Raw genomic sequence first — 23,032 nt, forward strand, 5'->3', positions numbered from 1 at the left:
TAAGAACACCATCCCAACCATGAAACACGGGACTGGCAGCATCATATAGTGGGGGTGCTTTGCTGCAGGAGGGTCTGGTGCACTTCACAAAATAGATGGCATCATGGGGTAGGAAAATTATGTGGATATATTGAAGCAACATCTCAAGACATCCGTCAGGAAGTTAAAGCTTGGACGCAAATGGGTTTTCCAAATGGACAATGACCCCAAGCATACTTCCAAAGTTGTGACAGAATGGCTTAAGGACAACAAAGTCACGATATTGGAGTGGCCATCACAAAGCCCTGATCTCAATCCCATAGAAGATTTGTGGGCAGAACTGAAAAAGTGTGTGTGAGCAAGGAGGCCTACAAACCTGACTCGGTTACACCAGCTCTGTCAGAAGGAATGGACCAACATTCACCCAACTTATTGTGGGAAGCTGGTGGAAGGCTACCCAAAACATTTGACCCAAGTTAAACAATTTAAAGGCAATGCTACCAAATACAAATTGAGTGTATGTAAACTTCTGACCCACTGGGAATGTGATGAAATAAATACAAGCTGAAATAAATCATTCTCTCTACTATTATTCTGACATTTCACATTCTTAAAATAAAGTGGTGATCCTAACTGACCTAAAACAGGGAATTTGTACTAGGATTAAATGTCTATGGATTTACGGATTTATTTAGGTTGCTTAAGACAAACTTATTCAATACTAAATGAATTATTTCAACGGTGAAAAAAGTGTGGTTTCAAAACAAATAGTGTCTTCTATGTCTTCCTTGCCCTCACGTCCCTGAATGTTCCCTACTCGACCTAATGAAACATTTGCTACAAAATCCTAACTAGATTTGTAATTATGTCCAGTGGAGGTCATGTTTGAAAGCATATTGGAATCTAAGAAAGCACCGGAACTATGGTGATTTAGTGGGATTTTGCAATACATGGTTTGAAAAAGCATGTGATCAAACAAAGCTTTGGCCGTCATTGTTTACGTACTTCTGATACATGAATCGGTACACTGCTTCGAAGCATGCCTCAGAGCTCCAGTATCAAACGTAACATCACTTTTATTTAGGATAATACCATTCGTATTTCATAAGGCCTTATTTTGAGGGCCTAGTTTTCCCTAATACAGGGGCCTGAAACTCATTCACATCCCTTTGAGCCAAAACCATGCCCATCATATTTACATTTACATTTAAGTCATTTAGCAGACGCTCTTATCCAGAGCGACTTACAAATATTTCCCAGCATGCTGTATTGCAGGTTTATATTTATAATTGTTTTAATAGCTATGTTTGTGCATGTACATTGATTAATCTTATGCTACACAAAGATAACTAACATACATTTTTGTAAACTAATCTAATCAATTAGTTAGATCGCTGGAAGAATGTTCAGGCCTCGCTGTTGCTCAATGACTGACAAAACATTTGAGACCCTGATGTTCATCAAATGCAATTGCCACATAATAAATGCTTTTTACATTGTTTAACTTGCATTCAAATATTTGTTTTTCTGAGACCTGTATTTGAATATCAAAGGAAATAGTTACCTTTTAATTGATTCTCTATATTCGACTGCTTCAAGTATTTGAAAAGTTGGTCATTTCAAATAAACTACAAAATACAACAGTTTTTCTCTCACACGCATCAGTCACTTAAACAGTCACGCATACACATACAGAAATGTACATGAGGAAGGGGAGGTACTGTACTCCATGTGAGACCACATCTTCATACATGACACATTCAGACCCAAACAACAAAGCAATACAAACTTCCTTAGAAACAAACATTTATTTCATGAAAATAATAGCAGTAAATAAACATGACATCTACAAAACAAAAGCAATTATATTATAGATCAGTCTGATTTAACTGAGCTGGAAACTCGTATGTGCTGGTGACAGAACAAGTAAAGGACAGAGAAGAGCCTTATCTTTCTGATTACTGCCAACAGAGGGCAAATTGCTGCCATCTCAATCTTGGTGTGGTCCAATTAAACACTTATTTTGACCAATAACGAGAATAGTTTTCCTGACCACAAGATCTGATTAATTATCCCGAAACAACTCCTGATCAGGGCCCTGGTGAATATTGGTCCAAATAATGTCCTTAATATAACACCCCCTCCTCCCTCCCTCTCCCTTCCCTCAAACTCTCACTGGCTGTTACAAACCATTGCTCCGACTACTCCTTCACCCCCTCCTCCCCCACCACCTCCCCCTCCTCCCCCCTCTCCCTCAGCCTGCCCAGCACCAGGTCTATTGCGTCTCTTGTTGAGCAGCGGGTTGTTGGACGTGTCCAGGTCTTTGATCTTCACCTGGTCGTAGTCTACACGCATGGTGGCCAGGGCACTGGTCATCTCTTCCTGTAGGCAGACAGTACAGATACAGTGCTTTCAGAAATGATGCATACCCTTTGACTTATTCCAAATTTTGTGTTACAGCCTGAATTCAAATTAAATATTTTTTTTCACCCTTCCACACACAATACCAGATAATGACAAAGTGAAAACATGTTTTTAGAAATCTTTGCAAATTTATTGAAAGTTAAATACAGAAATATCTAATTTACTGTACATAAGTATTCACATTCCTGAGTCAATACATGTTAGAATCACCTTTGGCAACAATTACAGTTTTAAGAGGTTTGAACACCTGGATTGTACAATATTTGCACATTCTTTTAAACATTCTACAAGCTCTGTTAAGTTGGTTGTTGATCATTGCTAAGACAGCCATTTTCAAGCCATTTTCAAGCCGATTTAAGTCCACTGTCACTAGGCCACTCAGGAACATTCAATGTCGTCTTGGTAAGCAACTCCAGTGTATATTTGGCCTTGTGTTTTAAATTATTGTCCTGTTGTAAGATGAATTTGTCTCCCAGCAGACTGACCCAGGTTTTCCTCTAGGATTTAGCCTGTGCTTTGCTCCGTTTTCATTTATTTTCATCCTGAAAAAACTCCCTAGTCCTTTGCCGATGACAAGCATACCCATACCATGATGCTGTCAACCTCATGCTTGAAAATATGAAGAGTGGTAATCAGTGATGTGTTGTGTTGGATTTGCTCCAAACATAAAACGTTGTATTCAGAACATAAAGTTAATTTCTTTGCCACATTTGTTGCAGTTTTACTTTCGTGCCTTATTCCAAACCGGATGCATGTTTTGGAATATTTGTACAGGCTTTCTTTTTACTCTGTCATTTAGGTTAGTATTGTGGAGTAACTACAATGTTTTTGATCCATCCTAAGTTTTCTATCACAGCCATAAAACTCCACCTGACTCTCTGGCAACTGAGTTAGGAAGGATGTAGTAGTGACTGGGTGTATTGATACACCATCCAAAGTTTAATTCATAAATTCACCATGCTCGAAGGGATATTCATTGTTAGTTTTTTTTACCCATCTACCAATAGGTGACCTTATTTGCGAGACATTGGAAAACCAATCTGGTCTTTGTGGTTAAATCTGTGTTTACTGCTCGACTGAGGGACATTACAGATAATTGTATTTGTGGAGTACAGAGACGAGTCATTCTAAAACCATGTTAAACACTATTATTGCACACAGAGTCCATGCAACTTGTTTATTCCTGAACATATTTAGGCTTGCCATAAAGGCTTGAGTAGTTATTGACCAAAGACATTTCGGCTTTTCATTTTAAATTAATTTGTAAAAATGTATAAAAACATTAAATCCACTTTGAAATTAGGAGGTATTGTGTGTATGCAGTGACACAAAATCGAAATGTATCCCATTTAAAATTCAGTTTAACACAAAATGTGGAAAAAGTCAAGGGGTGTGAATACTTTCTGAAGGTGCAGTGTGGGTCTTGTAAATTTAGTGTTTACCACCCCCTAATGGCTTCTTAGTTTTAGATTAAATTGGCCCATTGATATGCAGTTTTTCTTAATACCAGTGTCCGTATTTTACAGTTCTCTAGTCTCACCTTGACATCGTCCCACAGTTCTCTGTCCTCTGTCAGAACACGGGACGTGTGCAGAGGAGTCGGAGGGACCACCATCGACTGCTGTAATGTCAACAAACACACACACACACACACAGTGTAAATGAGTCATATTATCCACAGCACTCAGACATGCAGTAGTAATACTCACATTGATCCAAGGGTGGTTCATGAAGTGCCCGATGGTCATCCTCTCGTTAGGGTCTGTCTTCAGCAGCTGGTTGATCAGCTGTTTGGCTACAGAGGTAAAGGTCATAGGTCAACAAGCATAGTAAATAAAACATGATTAGGTAAACTAGTCAAGATGCTTATCAAAGGACCTACAAATCCAACTGTAGAAAAATCTGTCAAATATTTGGAACTTAGCAGAACATAGTTTGTCTTGCAGTGAATCATCTCCCTCTACTTTAGACCACCCCCAGTTTTCTGTCTCTAGTCTGACCTTCCTCAGACACTTCCGCCCACTCAGGGTTGGGGAACTTGTACTGGCCCATCCTGATCCTCTGCTTCATCCCTGGAGAGATGGCCTGGCCAGTGTTAGAGTAGAACGGAGGGAACCCACATAGCCTGGGGACACAGCACACTCTTCAACATGAGAATAGAGCATCTACAGCTACTGTATGCACTCCAACTGGACACTCATTGAACAGTCATTCATACTATATACAAGGAGGGAGAGAAGGAGAGGGAGAAAGCAAGTGGACCATGAGAAGCTTAGTGTTAAAAGAGAGCTAGTAGAGAGAAATGAGGGTGTAAATGAGGCCCAGGGGTGAACAGTAGGGGGAGTGAGAGTGAATGAGAGGCCTGTGACTTGATTCTCACACACAAACAGACACACTTACAGACACACTCACTGACACACTTATAGCACACAGACACACTAGGTACTCACAGGATGTACATGATCACGCCCAGAGACCACATGTCACATGACTTGTCATACTTCTCTGGACCAAGCACCTCGGGGGCTGATAGACAGACATTGAGACAGAGACCAAGACACCAAGAGACAACCAGTCAGACAGACAGGGACAATATGATGGGTATAAGTCAACCATAATACTTTATAGCCTACACACCATTCACTTCCGGATAGTATACTACACCACTACTGGTGTAACAGACCCAACACTCACCAACATAGTAGGGGGTGTAACAGGGTGTCTGGAGGGAGTTGTGGAGGGTGGTCTCCTTGGCAAAGCCAAAGTCAGTTAGTTTCAGAACGCAATTGGTCTCCTTGGTGGTGTACAGCAGATTTTCAGGCTGTTGAGTGTTTGTGTGTGTGTGTGTGTGTGTGTGTGTGTGTGTGTGTGTGTGTGTGTGTGTGTGTGTGTGTGTGTGTGTGTGTGTGTGTGTGTGTGTGTGTGTGTGTGTGTGTGGAGGGAGGGAGGTGTAAAAAAGAAAGCAATAAGTACATCACTAAAACCACCAGTGGTAAATACATGCCTGTCAGCGAGTGTCAGGTGAAAAATCAAATGATGTAAATGTGTGTCTAGGAGGAGAGTCCCACCTTGACATCTCTGTGAGCTATGTCCATGTGGTGGAGGTACTCGATGGCCGTGCCTATGTCCCTCATGATCTCCGCAGCCTCTGATTAAAAGCCATGACATATGAATCTGATTAACAAAATGTGCACAGCTATAGGGTCACTGTAAATAATTGAGCACTGTAAATAATAGAACACAGTTCCCCATCATAAATAACTCACCTCTCTCTGTGAACGCCTGGTCCCCTCTGGCCTGAATGTGACTGAACAGCTCCCCTCCTTCCATACTGAGCCAGGAACAACAACAAGAGAGACAGATCAGAGCTTCTCAACAAGAGAACAAAGTCATCAATTAAACAAGAACAGCATTGTCCCTTAGAAATTACCAGGAAATTACTGAGACCAATCAACTAATTCTAAGCATAATGACCAAGAAAGAGAACTGGGACATATTTGATGTTTATGTAAACTTTCATTTGGCCAAGAGTTTTTCCTGACCACATGACCTAACCAGGAAAAATTCCTGGCCCTACTCATTAGTTACGGTTTTAAAGTCTGACATGGTAGAAAAGTTAAGAGGATTCATTACACAAATGCATTCTGGTCTATGTAGTCTCTATGGTCCTCACCACTCCATGATGATAAGAAGGCATTTCTTCCCCTGGTGCATGTTCTCATAAAGGCTGAGGATGTGAACGATGTATGGGCCCCCCGACACTCTCCAATGCAGCTCTACCTCCCGCCGCGCCTTAGGACAATCATACAGAATCTGCCCCCACAGAGAAGAAGGGTGGGTATAGAAACAGAGATGAAGAGAGAGAACAATGGGCATGTTTAGGAAGCACATTTACTATGACTAGGTATGATGATGGATACAGCACGTATGCAGCACGTGGAACGTATGCATCTATGCAACATGTACAGTATCAGTCAAAATTTTGGACACACCTACTCATTCCAGGGTTTTTCTTAATTTTAAAATATTTTCTACATTATAGAATAATAGTGAAGACATCAAAACTATGAAATAACATATATGGAATCATGTAGTATCCAAAAAAGTGTTAAACAAATCAAAATATCTTGCTGTGACAAGGTAGGGTTGGTATACAGAAGATAGCTATTTGGTAAAGACCAAGTCTATATTATGGCAAGAACAGCTAAAATAAGAAAAGAGAAACAACAGTCCATCATTACCTTAAGACATGAAGGCCAGTGAATACGGAACATTTCAAGAACTTTAAAAGTTTCTTCAAGTGCAGTTACAAAAACCATCAAGCGCTATGATGAAACTGGGTCTCATGAGGACCGCCAGAGGAAAGGAAGACCCAGATTTACCTTTGCTGCAGAGGATAAGGTCATTAGAGTTACCAGCCTCAGATTGCAGCCCAACTAAATGATTCAGAGTTCAAGTTACAGACAACTGTTCAGAGGAGACTGCGTGAATCAGGCCTTCATGGTCGAATTGCTGCAAAGAAACCACTACTGAAGGACACCAATATGAAGAAGAGACTTGCTTGGGACAAGAAACACGAGCAATGGACATTGGACCGGTGGAAATCTGTCATTTGGTCTGATGAGTCCAAATTTGAGATTTTTGGTTCCAACAGTCGTGTCTTTGTGAGACACAGAGTAGGTGAACGGATGATCTCCACGTGTGGTTCCCACCGTGAAGCATGGAGGAGGAGGTGTGGGGGTGCATTGCTGGTGGCACTGTCAGTGATTTATTCAGAATTCAAGGCACACTTAACCAGCATGGCTACCACAGTATTCTGCAGCGTTACGCCATCCCATCTGGTTTGCGCTTAGTGGGACTATCATTTGTTTCTCAACAGGACAATGACCCAACACACCTCCCAGGCTGTCTGTGTAAGAACTAGTTGACCAAGAAGGAGAGTGATGGAGTACTGCATTAGATGACCTGGCCTCCACAATCCCCCGACCTCAACCCAATTGAGATGGTTTGGGATGAGTTGGACTGCAGTGTGAAGGAAAAGCAGCCAACAAGTTCTCAGCATATTTGGGAACTCCTTCAAGACTATTGGAATAGCATTGCTCATGAAGCTGGTTGAAAGAATGCCAAGAGTGTACAAAGCTGTCATCAAGGCAGAGGGTGGCTACTTTGAAGAATCTCAAAAATAAAATAAATGTTGATTTGCTTAACACTTTTTTGGTTACTACATGATTCCATATGTGTTATTTCATAATTTTGATATCTTCACTATTATTCTATAATGTAGAAAATAGTAAAAAAATAAAGAAACCCTGTAATAAGTAGGTGTATCCAATTTTTTTGACTGGTTCTGTCTATCCTGTGTGAGTGTGTTTTTGAGTGCATGTGTCCATGTTGTCTATAACCACTCACAGGTCTTGGAGGAATTGATCAAGGGAATAATAACAGCCTTAATCAGGTTAAAATCCCAGAATCTTAGTCCCACATCTCTCTCTCACCTCTCTTTGATACTTTCTCTCTCTTTCACACACACACACAGTCTCTTCATATTCTCACGTAAGTGAATCTATCATTACAAATTAAATCTGGACCCTTCATTCATATTAATTTGCTTGTCAGGAAGATTCCCTCTAGAGCTTTTAAAATGAATGCTGCCTTTTATTAGTGCATTCAAAATCTGCCTTCAAAGTGTACCAGTAAAAACAACTTTGCAATGTGATTGGATGTAAGGGTGGGAGGGATCCCCAGACACCACAGCCAGATAAACTAGCTTATCTTCTGTCTGTGACAGGATGCAGTGCATGGTGGGACAGGGAGGAGAGGGCAGGTTGAGATTAAACTGTTTATAGAGGAGTAAGCTAATACTCTGCTGAAAACATTGTCCACAAATACTTGAAGAGCACACTTATGAAAGAATGTATACACTTGTGCCAGTACAACTGATCATACTCAACACATTTCATTGATCTATCTTTAGTCTACCTGGACAAAAAAATAGGGACCTATTTTGGAGGTTGAGACTGTTCCATTGAAAACATATCCATAGGCTTTCTGTTATTGTTTTCTCAAGAATACTTCTGGTGACCCACTATTCAGGTTTTGAATTTGCATAACCTGTTGACCGAGCACTTTTTCCAAGTTGCTCACTATTCCAGTGGTTGAACTTCAAAGAACAGAAGAAAAACATTCCCCACTGGGCACAGATGTCAATTCAATGTCTATTCCGCATTGGTTCAACGTCATTTCATTAAAATGACGTGGAAACAACGTTGATTTAACCAGTGTGGACCCAGTGGGTGACCACAGATCCCCCTAAGTCCAGAAAGGATAGATAGAACTTAGAGCACATGCCAAGGCATAACTTAAGGAAAGGGATGGGGAACATCTGGTCCAGGTGGGTTGCATTCTGTGCAGGCTTTTGTTCCAGCCCAGCACGAAAACACACCAGATTTGAGTTGAATCAGGTATGTGAGAGCTCAGTTGGAACAAAAGCCTGCACACCAGAGTAGATCCTCTCTAGATGGAACATAGAATCAGTCCAGACAGAGCATGTCATTGTCCATGCAACATGACAATGACTACTGGCACTAACAACCTACCCTCTGCGTAAGACACGGTCCCACACAGTACATCACTGTCTCTTCCCAGACTCATCCACTGTCTGTCTGGACAGGAGTAGTCGAGTTCACTTAAAGCACTGCACTGTTACCGCTGGTGGCTCCTCTCCAAACCCGGCTCACAGAGAGACCGTTATCTATTGGTGTTATTAGTGCTTAAGTGGACCTCTTTACAAGAGGAACAGGCACCAGTCAAAGAAACACACTCCCTCTCTGACTCTCTATATTATCTTGTTTGTTGATACAGTAAATGTAGCAGAGGGAAGAAGTGGGACAGAATGTGACAGTAAGTGACAACCTCTGTAACCTCTGCACACCAGATGCATGCTGTATACTGTAACCATGCCAAAATATATCAATATGTCAATCAGTTTTTAGCATTCTAATGTGGATATATGTCCTCCTTCATACAACACCCCACCCCACATCAGACAAATAAAGGAGTGATCCCATTGGGGAAAGTGAGCTGCACCACTGAATGGCAAAATGTTCGAGGGGCTGCCTTAATCAACATCCATGTCATCGGTGCCCAGGGAGCCGCTGTTGTAGGTTGGTTAACTGCTTTGCTCATGGGCAGAACGGCAGATTATTTGATCCAGCAACCTTTTGGTTACTATCCCAATGCTCTTAACTGCTAGGCTACCTGTCGCCCCTGGTATCAAACCGCAAAGAAGGATGAGAGATCTGTCTGTGAAGCGACTGTCTAAGATGGAGGAGTAGTGAATAATTGATGACTATTCTCCCTCTTATCGTCACTATTGTAAATACATCCTCAAGTTCCCTTTAATTTACATCAGAGGATAAGAAAAGAAAGCAAGCAAGACCTCAAATACTTGGTGCCACTTGGGTCTGGTGACTGATGGTCTCTCTCGCTCTCTTGCTCAAATTAAATTCAAGGTGCTTTATTGGCATGTGAAACATATTTTTACATTAACAAAGCAAGTGAAATGGATCACACACGTGCGCGCGCGCGCGCACACACACACACACACACACACACACACACACACACACACACACACACACACACACACACACACACACACACACACACACACACACACACACACACACACACACACACACACACACACACTACCTTGAGGGCACACTTCTCCCCTGTCTTCTTGCAGTAGCATTCCATCACCTTCCCACTGATACCCAGTCCTAGTACTTGAGTTGTTATTTTGTAGTCCTCTGTGACTGCGTTGCGTTTGAACTCCAGTTTTGACTGGGCAGGCAGTTGGAAGAGTGTGGGGTCGCTAAGGGTGTCCCTGCCTGGGATGTGTAGAATGCTTCCACTAGGGGTCCCCTGGAGCTGAGGCTCGGATTGGTTGGCTGACTGCCTCTCTTCTCCGTTACCATTGTGTTGCATGATGTGTTTCTTGCGGTTCAATCCCACCCCCCTGCTCTCCACGGAAACAGACAGAGAGAGAGAGATGCAGTGGTGTCCCCTCCCCGTCCAATGTCCAGCAGCAGCCTCACGTTCCCTTTCTCCCCCCAGCTCCGAGACGAAATGGCAATTTTTCAGATTCCTTTCTTGATTTTACTTTCAATTATGAAGCAAAAATAGGCGAATTATTCCACAGTAGGCTTATTTCTTTCGAGGAATAGCTACCCTATAATAATATTGGCACATTGACCGAATAAGACGTTTTTGCATTGCATATCTAGAATAGTTAGTTATATGAAGCATTTTGAACTTCACTCTAAAAGAACATTCTAATTTGTGGTATAGTTAACAATCTATTATGCTAAATTTGAGTTTGTATTAAAATAAATGGAACACAGGTAACGTTAAATGTGCAACGGCAAATACATTTGTACCTGATGTCCAGTTTAGTAGGAATTGACCAAAATGCGCATTACAATACCTGTAAAATCAGCGGCCAAATTTAAAAAAAGATAACAGTCCTCGGTCCAGTTCCCTATCCTCTAAGTTATTATTATTTCCGTTATTTTCCTCTCCGTTATTTTCCTCTCCTGTGCCCTTATCTGGGGCTACACAAAACTCTTCAACTCCCCTTACGTCAGCGCAGCACGGCTCAAGTTTATTCACACGGCCCTCAACTCTTAAAGGAGCCGCCACACGCAAAGACGGGCGGCCAGTAGGGCATCCCACTGGGCACAAACATAAATTCATTGCCCATTTTAACTAGGCAAGTCAGTTAAGAACAAATTCTATTGACGCTGGGCCAATTGTGCACCACCCTATGGGACTCCCAATCACAGCCAGTTGTGACACAACCTGGAATTTAACAGGGTATGTAGTGACACCTCTAGCACTGAGATGCAGTGCATTAGACCACTAAACCACTCGGGAGCCCTATTCCACATTGGTTCAAAGTACTTTTGAAACAGCGTTGATTCAACCAGTGTGTAGGATGTGGCATAGATTTTTGTTTGAACAAAAAATTGAATAGGACTAAAAATGCTGGACAGTCACAGAAGTAGTCTTTGTGGTATTAGACATTGTAACTGCATGTCATAACCCACGTATGACATTATGTACTGCTTTATCTTCAGGACATTCTTGAGAGACGTTCATTAAAAACTACTCATCTAAAAAGATACACTTCTGACTGGACATTTACTGTAGATTACATGGTGTCAGAAATTCATGAGAGGCACACATCTCACAGCACATTCTCCAGTGTTATATCAACACTGAAAGAGTGGGACCATATACACACTGGAACCAGTGTTAAAGTAACACACCGCTTAGTGTTAAACCTTATTCAGATATTTGCCTTTGGAGTGAATTGCAGAGTTACCAGAAATATTCTGTGCAATGGACTTATCAATAAATATGTTCAAGTTATATATATATATATATATATTATTGAACACAATATCATACGTATTTCATAAGGTCTTATTTTGAGGGCCTAGTTTTAATTTTATATCTATCAATATCTATATTTTTTTGACACCAACCTCCAAAAAGCATGTTCAGCAGGTTCTAGTTTTGACTAATCTTTATTCATGTCCAGTCGTGTGGTCCAGTGCGGCAAGGAAATACCTAGTTAAGCTTCAGCTGGCCCAGAACAGAGCGGCACGTTTTGCTCTTAATTGTAATCAGAGGGATGATATAAATACTATGCATGCCAGTCTCTCTTGGCTAAGAGTTGAGGAGAGACTGACTGCATCACTTATTCTTATAATAAACATTAATGTGTTGAAAATCCCAAATTGGTTGCATAGTCAGCACACAGCTCTGACACACACACTTATCCCACCAGACATGCTACCAGGGGGTCTTCTCATAGTCCCCAAATCCAGAACAAATTCAAGAAAATGTACAGTATTATACAGAGCCCTTATTGCATGGAAATCCGTTTCATCTCATATTTCTTAAATAAACAGCAAACTTGGTTTCAAAAAACAGATAAAGCAACACCTCACGGCACAACGCCTCTCCTCTATTTGACCTAGATAGTGTGTGTATACATTGATATGTAGGCCACATGTGCCCTTTTAAAAATGTATGTAGTTCTGTCCTTGAGCTGTTCTTGTCTAATAATGTTCTGTATTATGTCTTTCTGTATTATGTTTCATGTTTTGTGTGGACCCCATTAAGAGTGGCTGCTGTTTTTGTAACAGCTAATGGGGATCCTAATAAAAATACCAAATACCAAATGTATACAGTGCATTCGGAGAGTATTTAGACCCCTCGCCTTTTTCCACATTTTGTTACGTTACAGCCTTATTCTAAAACTGATTAAATAACAAACAATCCTCAGCAATCTACACTAGAGGGCGACCGATTAATCAGAATGGCCGATTAATTAGGGCTGATTTCCAGTTTTCAGAACAATCGGAAATCGGTAATTTTGGACGCTGATTTTGCCAATGTTTTTATTTTATTTTATTTTTACACCTTTATTTAATCTTTTTTTAACTAGGCAAGTCAGTTAAGAACACATTCTTATTTTCAATGACGGCCTAGGAATGGTGGGTTAACTGCCTTGTTCAGGGGCAGAATGACAGATATTTACCTTGTCAGCTCAGGGATTCAATCTTGCAACCTTTCGGTTAACTTGTCCAACACTCTAACCTCCTGCCTCACGAGGAGCCCGCCTGTTACACGAATGCAGTAAGAAGCCAAGGTAAGTTGCTAGCTAGCAGTAAAATTAATCAATCATAATCGCTAGTTATAACTACGTGTGTCCTGCGTTGCATATAATCGATGCAGTGCGCATTCGCGAAAAAGGATTGTCGTTGCTCCAATGTGTACCTAACCAGAAACACCAATGCCTTTCTTAAAATCAATACACAGAAGTATATATTTTTAAACCTGCATATTTAGCTAAAAGAAATCCAGGTTAGCAGGCAATATTAACCAGGTGAAATTGTGTCACTTCTCTTACGTTCATTGCACGCAGAGTCAGGGTATATGCAACAGTTTGGGTCGCCTGGCTCATTGAAAACTAATTTTCCAGAATTTTACGTAATTATGACATAACATTGAAGGTTGTGCAATGTAACAGCAATATTTAGACTGATGGATGCCACCCGTTCAATAAAATACGGAACGGTTCCGTATTTCACTGAAAGAATAAACATCTTGTTTTCGAGATGATCGTTTCCAGATTCGACCATATTAATGACCTAAGGCTCGCATTTCTGTGTGTTATTATGTTTGAATTAAGTCTATGATTTGATAGAGCAGTCTGTCTGAGCGAGGGTAGGAACCAGCAGGCTCATAAGCATTCATTCAAACAGCACTTTTGTGCGTTTTGCCAGGAGCTCTGCTGTTTATGACTTCAAGCCTATCAACTCCCAAGATAAGGCTGGTGTAACGATGTGATGTGAAATTGCTAGCTAGTTAGTGGGGTGCACGCTAATAGTGTTTCAAACGTCACTCCCTCTGAGACTTGGAGTAGTTGTTCCCCTTGCTCTGCATGGGTAACGCTGCTTCGAGGGTGGCTGTTGTTGTTGTGTTCCTGGTTCGAGCCCAGGTAGGAGTGAGGAGAGGGATGGAAGCTATACTGTTACACTGGCAATAATTAAGTGCCTATAAGAACATCCAATAGACAAAGTTATATGAAAAACAAATGGTATAGAGAGAAATAGTCCTATAATTCCTATAATAACTACGACCTAAAACTTCTTACCTGGGAATATTGAAGACTCATGTTAAAAGGAACCACCAGCTTTCATATGTTCTCATGTTCTGAGCAAGGAACTTAAACGTTAGCTTTCTTACATGGCACATATTGCACTTTTAATTTCTTCTCCAACACTTTGTTTTTGCATTATTTATACCAAATTGAACATGTTTCATTATTTATTTGAGGCTGGCTAAATTGAGTTTATTAATGTATCATATTAAGTTAAAATAAGTGTTAATTCAGTATTGTTTGTAATTGTCATTATTACAAATACATTTCAAAAGTCAGCCGATTAATCGGTATCGGCTTTTTTTTTTTGCCCTCCAATAATCGGTATAGGTGTTGAAAAATCAGAATCGGTCGACCTCTAATCTACATACAATACCCCATAAAGACAAACTGAAACAGGTTTTTAGAAAAACAGAAAGGTTTGTCAACAATTGTTTACAGACAGATTACTTCACTTATAATTCACTGTATCACAATTCCAGTGGGTCAGACGTTTACATACACTAAGTTGACTGTGCCTTTAAACAGCTTGTAAAATTCCATAAAATTATGTCATGGCATTAGAAGCTTCTGATAGGCTAATTGACATAATTTGAGTCAATTGGAGGTGTACCTGTGGATGTATTTCAAGGCTTACTTTCAAACTCAGCGCCTCTTTGCTTGACATCATGGGAAAATCAAAAGAAATCAGCCAAGACCTCAGGATAAAATGTAGACCTCCACAAGTCTGGTTCATGCTTGGGAGCAATTTCCAAACGCCTGAAGGTACCCCACTAATCTGTACAAACAATAGTACGCAAGTATAAACACCACGGGACCACGCAGCCGTCATACCGCTCAGGAAGGAGACGCGTTCTGTGTCCTAGAGATGAACGTAGTTTGGTTCGAAATGTGCAAATCAATCCCAGAACAACAGCAAAGGACCTTGTGAAAATGCTGGAAGAAACAGGTACAAAAGTATGTATATCCACATTAAAATGAGTCCTATATCAACATAACTTGAAAGGCCGCTCAGCAAGGAAGAAGCTACTGCTCCAAAACCACCATTAAAAAAGCCAGACTACGGTTTGCAATTGCACATGGGGACAAAGATCATACTTTTTGGAGAAATGTCCTCTGGTCTGATGAAACAAAAATATAACTGTTTAGCCATAATGACCATAGTATTGTTTGGAGGAAAAAGGCGGAGGCTTGCAAGCCAAAGATAACCATCCTAACCGTGAAGCACGTGGGTGGCAGCATCATGTTGTAGGGGGTTCTTTGCTGCAGGAGGGACTGGGGCACTTCACAAAATAGATGGCATCATAAGGTAGGAAAATGATTTGGATATATTGAAGCAACATCTCAAGACATCAGTCAGGAAATTAAAGCTTGGTCGCAAATGGGTCTTCCAAAGGGACAATGACCCCAAACATGCTTTCAAAGTTGTGGCAAAATGACTTAAGGACAACAAAGTCAAGATATTGGAGTGGCCATCACAAAGCCCTGACCTCAATTCTATAGACAATTTATGGGCAGAACTGAAAAAGTGTGTGCGAGCAAGGAGGCCTACACACCTGACTCGGTTACACCAGCTCTGTCAGGAGGAATCGGCCCAAATTCACCCAACTTATTGTGGGAAGCTTGTGGAAGTTAAACAATTTAAAGGCAATGCTACCAAATACTAATTGAGTGTATGTTAAATTCTGACCCACTGGAATGTGATGAAAGAAATATTAGCTGAAATAAATCATTCTCTCTACTATTATTCTGACATTTCACATTCTTAAAAAAAGTAGTGATCCTAACTGACCTAAGACAGGGAATTTTTACTAGGATTAACTGTCAGGAACTGTGAAAAATTGAGTTTAAATGTATTTGGTTAAGGTGTATGTAAACTTCCGAATTCAACTGTATGTCAATTTTATTTATACATCTCCCGTTGGACATTTGCACTGACAGATGTGTTGACATGACAACTGGGTCAGAGATTTGAAGCACCCATCCCCCCTTTTGTTTCATGCTGGCTGAAGATCTAGCTAGCCGGTAACTAGTGTAACGGATGTGAAACGGCTAACTTAGTTAGCGGTGTGCGCTAAATAGCGTTTCAATCGGTTACGTCACTTGCTCTGAGACCTTGAAGTAGTAGTTCCCCTTGCTCTGCAAGGGCCACGGCTCTTGTGGAGCGATGGGTAACGATGCTTCGTGGATGACTGTTGTTGATGTGTGCAGAGGGTCCCTGGTTCGCGCCCGGGTATGGGCGAGGGGACGGTTTTAAAAGTATACTGTTACACTAGCAAACACCAGGCACAGATGAAAGAGGATATAGTGTCAACTTTTAATTAATTGGGCTAGCGACAAGAGTCCCCACTTTAAATCTTTTGGGCATACTTCTGACTTATTAGGTGTGCTTGCAAAAAAAAAGCCACATACAAACATGATCTCTTTCTTGCATTCTTGAGTAAGGTATCTCCAAAATGCAGGTGTTTCAGCCAGGCTCAATGCTTTCTATGGTGGTAGGGCAGCCAGTGGAATATATGGAGCGTAGGGGTTGGTAAGGTTCTTTAGTTGCGCCGTGATTGGCTCAGTGTTCTGTCACTCATGGGGACACTACGTCACCACAAAATCTACAGGTAGAGCTCGAACAGTCAAGTCCCTTGGGCGCTGCCATAGAGTTATATTAGAAGTGCCCATCCAAGAAGGCTCAAGGTCATTGGCCACAGTTAATATTACATCAAATCACGTTATAGCTATGTAGCTTTGATTGGACTGATCATGTCAACATCATACTTTCAAAATCTTAGCTAGCAAGCTAGCATTCATCATCTACTGGCAAATCCTTTTCAATCCTTGTCATATGAAGATAAATTATGAAGAGAAATTATAGATAAAACGTATTGGTGCACATCGGCCATAAACATTACACAACAAGTTGGAAATCGCAAATTCAACAATGAGTGGTTTGAAAGGAATCAGTGGCAAACTACAAGTGTTGCAAAGCAAGGAGAAGCGGGGAGGGCAAGCCCCCCTCACCGCTTCTCATTCACCCAAATCCAGACAGCTGATGTTCTGAAAGAGCTGCAAACTCTGGATCACTACAAATCAGCTGGGCTAGACAATCTAGACCCTCTCTTCCTAAAATTATCCGCCACCGTTGTTTGAACCCTTATTACTAGTCTGTTCAACCTCTCTTTCGTATCATCTGAGATTCCTAAAAATTGGAAAGCAGCCACGGTCAACCCCCTCTTCAAAGGGGGAGACATCTTAGATCCAAACTGTTACAGACCTAAACCCATTCTGCACTGCCTTTTTAAAGTCTTCAAAAGCCAAGTGAACAAACAGATCACCGACCATTTCGAATCCCACCGTACCTTCTGCGCTATGCAATCTGGTTTCCGAGCTGGTCACGGGTGCACCTCAGCCACGCCTAAGTTACTAAACGATATCATAACCGCCATCGATAAAAGACAGTACTGTGCAGCCGTCTTCATCGACCTGACCAAGGCTTTCGACTCTGTCAAACTCCGACTCTCTTCTCTGTATACATCAATGATGTTGCTCTTGCTGCTGGTGATTCTCTGATACACCTCTACGCAGACGACACCATTCTGTATACTTCTGGCCCCTCTTTAAAGACTGTGTTAACTAACCTCCAGGAGAGCTTCAATGCCATACAACTCTCCTTCCGTGGCCTCCAACTGCTCTTAAAGGCAAGTAAAACTAAATGCATGCTATTCAACCGATCACTGCCCGCACCTACTCGCCCATCCAGCATCACTACGCTGGACGGCTCCGACAACTACAAATACCTAGGTGTCTGGTTAGACTGTAAACTCTCCTTCGTAAAACTAAACATATCCTCTGTAAATTGACCATCCCACCTATCCTCGACCTCTTTGATGTCATCTATAAAATAGCCCCCAACACTCTACTCAACAAACTGGATGCAGTCTATCACAGTGCCATCCGTTTTGTCACCAAAGCCCCCACTACCCACCATTGCGACCTGTACACTCTTGTTGGTTGGCCCTTGGAGGACAGAGGAGCCTCTTAAAGAAGAAGTTACAGGTCTGTGAGAGCCAGAAATCTTGCTTGTTTGTAGGTGACCAAATACTTATTTTCCACCATCAGTAACACACTACGCTGCCAGGGACTCAAATCCTGCAGTGCCAGACGTGTCCCCCTGCTTAAGCCAGTACATGTCCAGGCCCGTCTGAAGTTTGCTAGAGAGCATTTGGATGATCCAGAAGTAGATTGGGAGAATGTCATATGGTCAGATGAAACCAAAATATAACTTTTTGGTAAAAACTCAACTCATCGTGTTTGGAGGACAAAGAATGCTGAGTTGCATCCAAAGAACACCATACCTACTGTGAAGCATGGGGGTGGAAACATCATGCTTTGGGGCTGTTTTTCTGCAAAGGGACCAGGACGACTGATCCGTGTAAAGGAAAGAATGAATGGGGCCATGTATCGTGATATTTTGAGTGAAAACCTCATTGAAGATGAAATGTGGCTGGGTCTTTCAGCATGACAATGATCCCAAACACACCGCCCGGGCAATGAAGGAGTGGCTGCGTAAGAAGCATTTCAAGGTCCTGGAGTGGCCTAGCCAGTCTCCAGATCGAAACCCCATAGAAAATCTTTGGAGGGAGTTGAAAGTCTGTGTTGCCCAGCAACAGCCCCAAAACATCATTGCTCTAGAGGAGATCTGCATGGAGGTATGGGCCAAAATACCAGCAACAGTGTGTGAAAACCTTGTGAAGACTTACAGAAAACGTTTGACCTCTGTCATTGCCAACAAAGGGTATATAACAAAGTATTGAGATAAACTTTTGTTATTGACCAAATACTTATTTTCCACCATAACTTGCAAATAAATTCATAAAAAAATCCTACAATGTGATTTTCTGGATTTTTTTTCTCTCATTTTGTCTGTCATAGTTGAAGTGTACCTATGATGAAAATTACAGTCCTCTCTCATCTTTTTAAGCGGGAGAACTTGCACAATTGGTGTCTGACTAAATACTTTTTTGCCCCACTGTACCTCTGAGAGAAAACACACAGAGGCAGAACTCCACTCTTTCCTAGAGGGAATCTCGCTACCTAAACTATCAGAGACCAACCAAGATCTCAACTCATACTTCAAAAAAAAAAAAAAAAAAAAAACTCCTGAGGAGATCCTGGAGGCAATTACCTCCATGCCACCTAATAAGTCCCCAGGCCCAGATGGATTCCCCAGAGAGTTCTACAAAGCTTTTTGGCCCCAGCTCAGCCATATCTTCATACCAATGCTGGAGGATTTTTGCAAAAAATGAGCTCTCCCAGACTCAATGCACACAGCTCACAGTGTTGCTGAAAAAGGACAAGGACCCCCTATCCTGCTCGTCCTTCCAGCACATAAGCTTGTTGGATTTCGACTATAAAATAATTACCAAATTGCTCGCCAAAAGACGAAACACTCTTCTTCCCAAAATAATAAAAGCGGACCAAACTGGATTTATTAGAGACAGATACTCTTCTGATAACATTCGCCGTCTTTTTGATATTATTGATCAAGTAAACGCACAGAAGACCCCTGTCCTGCTGGCTTCACTGGATGCTGACAAGGCGTTACAGGATGGAGTGGAGATTTCTGTTTTCAGTCTTAGAAAAGTTCAATATGGGCCCAAATTGTATTAAATGGATCAAATCACTATACTCTCATCCAAATGCCATGGTGACTACTAATGGACTGAACTCTGACAGAATCCCTCTGGAACGGGGCACAAGAAAAGGGTGCTCGCTGTCCCCCCTGCTCTACTTGTTGGGGGCGGAGACTCTAGCAGAGATGATAAGGAGCAATCCAAGTATTATGGGTGTTTCTGCAGGCGGCCTGCAGCACAAGATTTCGCTTTACGCGGATGATGTCTTGCTCTACATATCTCCAACCCTGAGAAATCCCTCCCTCTCATTTTAGACACAATTGCTCAGTATGGCAAGTTTTCAGGTTATACGATCAATTTGAACAAATCCACTGTCTGCCCTCTCAATATTACACTCACCAGCTTTATGAAGACACTATGTCCTCTCCAATGGAAAACACAGGGGTTTCAATACCTCGGGATCTTCATAACACCAGATCTGAATAGCCTTTTCAAGGAAAATTATCTTCCACTCCTGGATCGAATCAAGAACGATCTCCAAACCTGGATCTCCCTCCCAATTAGCTTAGTAGGAAGAATTAATGTCATCCGTATGAACGTCCTCCCTAGACTGAACTACTTATTTCAGATGCTCCCATGCTAACTCCCAGTTTCCTTTTTCAAAACAACTAATCAAAGCATCACCAAATTTATATGGGGCAATGAAAAACCTAGGATCAAGTTTTCCACTCTATCGAAACCTGAATCTAAGGGTGGTCTTGCCCTTCCCTCCCTTCAATTGTACTACTGGTCTGCCCAAATCCGCAACATGCTAACATAGATCACAAACGGACAAGAGTCAACGTGGATTGAGATAGAAGCCCAAACCTGTGGTTCATTGCCCTCAAGCTCAATTATATTCATTAATAATTTTAGTGAAGTGGGCAACATAGCCAAAACCTTTGTGATTTACAGCACCCTACTAGCGTGGAGGGACTGTAAGAAATACCTGGGCATTTCCTCCCAAATATGTTTTCACTCGCCTATAGTAGGCAACCCAGGGGGTGACTAGGGAAATGTGCAGATACATGTTGTGTAAAGTGCTTTAAAACCTAAAAACAAATTATTGGCTCGTCGTCTCAGCGAAGGCTAGAAATAGCTAATAAGAACCTTGATAGTGCTGCTGTAAGTTTTATATGTTTTTTTTTGTATATATATATTTTTTTGTGAGTACGTGTAGGTAGGTATGTAGGATATGTATGTGTGTGTATGGGTGTGAATGTATGTATGTATGTATGTATGTATGTATGTATATGTGTACGTATGTGTATGTATGGATGTGTGTACGTATGTATATATATATATATATATATATATATCTATATATATACACACACCAAAAAAAAAGTTTATTAGTTTTCTTAATCTTTTATTTTAATTGTATTTTTTTAAAATGTAATATTATTATTATATTTTAACTTCTTTTTAAAAACTTTTTTTAAGCCTGTCACATCTGTGAATGTGGAATGTGTTTAGTTGGTTGATTGAAAAAGAAGAACATTTTTAAAAAAGTGCTGAACAAATAGTTATATTGACTACGTCCACCCTAGCTCACTCATTAATGTCTTAATTGAAATTAAGGATTGCCTCTTATCTGCTCATTGTCCCCTTATGCCACAGTTTGTACATCTCAATTGTCTGTAGAAACCACATTTGTTCAAGCAAGTCAGCCATATCAGCAATGTTTTTTTAAAGGCAGTAAATGAGGCTGAATGAACTGCTTCGCTGCCAGACAAGGCTCTGCTGATAGCCAGGTGTAGCAGTGGTAAGGATTCAATCCATGGTGCTGAAAAGAAAGCTTTGCTGTTGGGACAGCTATATGTAGGCCCTAACAGTTTGTGGCTACTGTTTGCCACCTTTATAGTGTAATTAATGTATTGTTTAGTGTTGTGTAGTGGCTTTGCTGGCATGAATCCCAATTAATTTTTTATTTGTTTACTTGCTAACGTCACAACTAGATGCTGCTACCACCACCATACTTTATCGTAGGGATGGTGCCAGGTTTCCTCCAGACATTACGCTGGCATTCAGGCTTCATCAGCAATCTTGTTTCTCATGGTCTGTGAGTCTTTTAGGTACCTTTCGGCAAACTCCAGGCGGGCTGTCATGTGCCTTTTAACTGAGGAGTGGCTTTCATCTGGCCACTTTTCCATAAAGGCCTGATTGGTGGAGTGCTGCATAAATGGTTGTCTTTCTGGAAGATATTCCCATCTCCACAGAGGAACTCTGGAGCTTTGTCCGAGTGTCTATCGGGTACTTGGTCACCTCCCTGAGCAAGGCCCTTCTCCCCGATTTCTCAGTTTGACTGGGCGGCCAACTCAAGGAAGAGTCTTGGTGGTTCCAAACTTCTTCCATTTAAGAATGATGGAGGCCACTGTGTTCTTGGGGACCTTCAATGCTGCAGCCATTTTTTGGTAGCCTTCCCCAGATCTGTGCCTCAACACAATCCTGTCTCGGAGCTCAACGGACAATTCCTTCGACCTCTGACATGCACTGTCAACTGTGGGACCTTATATCTACAGGTGTGTGTGCCTTTCCAAATCATGTCCAATCAGCTTAATTTTACCACAGGTGGATCCAATGAAGTTGTAGAAACATTTAACAGGTGATCAATGGAAACATGGTGCACCTGAGCTCAATTTAGATTCTTATAGCAAAGGGTCTGAATACCATTGGAAATAAGATATGTGTTTTATTTTTATTAAATATAGTTTTCGCTTTGTCATTATGGGGTATTGTGTTTATATTGCTGAGGATTTAAATAAAATCCATGTTAGAATAAGGCTGTAACATAAACTGTGGAAAAAGTCAAGGGGTCTGAATTCTTTCCGAAGGCACTGTATATCTTGATGCTGAGTCACCTCATCCCTCCCTATACAGTGCCTTGAGAATGTATTCACACCCCTTGACTTACTCCACATTTTGTTTTGTTACAGCCTGAATTTAAAAAAAATAAAGTATTTTTTCTCACCCATATGCATACAATACCACATTAGGACAAAGTGACAATGTGTTTTTAGACATTTTAGCTAATCTATCGAAAATTAAATACAGAAATATCTTATTTTGATATGTATTCACACCCGTGAGTCAATAACTTTGTAGAAGCACCTTTGGCAGCGTTTACAGCTGTGTCTTTCTGGGTAAGTCTAAGAGCTTTCCATACCTGGATTGTGCAACATTTGGCCATTATTAAAATAATTATTCAAGATCTGTCAAATTAGTTGTT

The 23,032-nt window shown here is 41.2% G+C and overlaps 1 protein-coding gene across 2 annotated transcripts; it reads right to left on the bottom strand.

The window, feature by feature from the left end:
• Nucleotides 1-1,768: 1,768 nt before the first annotated feature.
• Nucleotides 1,769-11,047, bottom strand: LOC118388595 (MAP kinase-activated protein kinase 2-like). Of its 2 annotated transcripts, XM_035777816.2 has the most exons (11): nucleotides 10,892-11,047; nucleotides 10,117-10,566; nucleotides 6,077-6,216; nucleotides 5,670-5,734; nucleotides 5,472-5,551; nucleotides 5,098-5,224; nucleotides 4,854-4,929; nucleotides 4,404-4,528; nucleotides 4,113-4,198; nucleotides 3,944-4,024; nucleotides 1,769-2,361 (listed from the first exon to the last, which is right to left on the bottom strand). In XM_035777816.2, the coding sequence occupies exons 2-11, from the start codon at nucleotides 10,390-10,392 to the stop codon at nucleotides 2,152-2,154; spliced, it is 1,266 nt and encodes a 421-aa protein (XP_035633709.1). In that variant the 5' UTR covers nucleotides 10,393-10,566; nucleotides 10,892-11,047; the 3' UTR covers nucleotides 1,769-2,151. The 2 variants fall into 2 exon arrangements, with proteins under 2 accessions (XP_035633709.1, XP_035633708.1); XM_035777815.2 differs by having other exon boundaries at nucleotides 10,117-11,029.
• Nucleotides 11,048-23,032: the final 11,985 nt, after the last annotated feature.

This window comes from Oncorhynchus keta, chromosome 10, assembly GCF_023373465.1.
Source record: "Oncorhynchus keta strain PuntledgeMale-10-30-2019 chromosome 10, Oket_V2, whole genome shotgun sequence".
Taxonomy (NCBI): domain Eukaryota; kingdom Metazoa; phylum Chordata; class Actinopteri; order Salmoniformes; family Salmonidae; genus Oncorhynchus; species Oncorhynchus keta.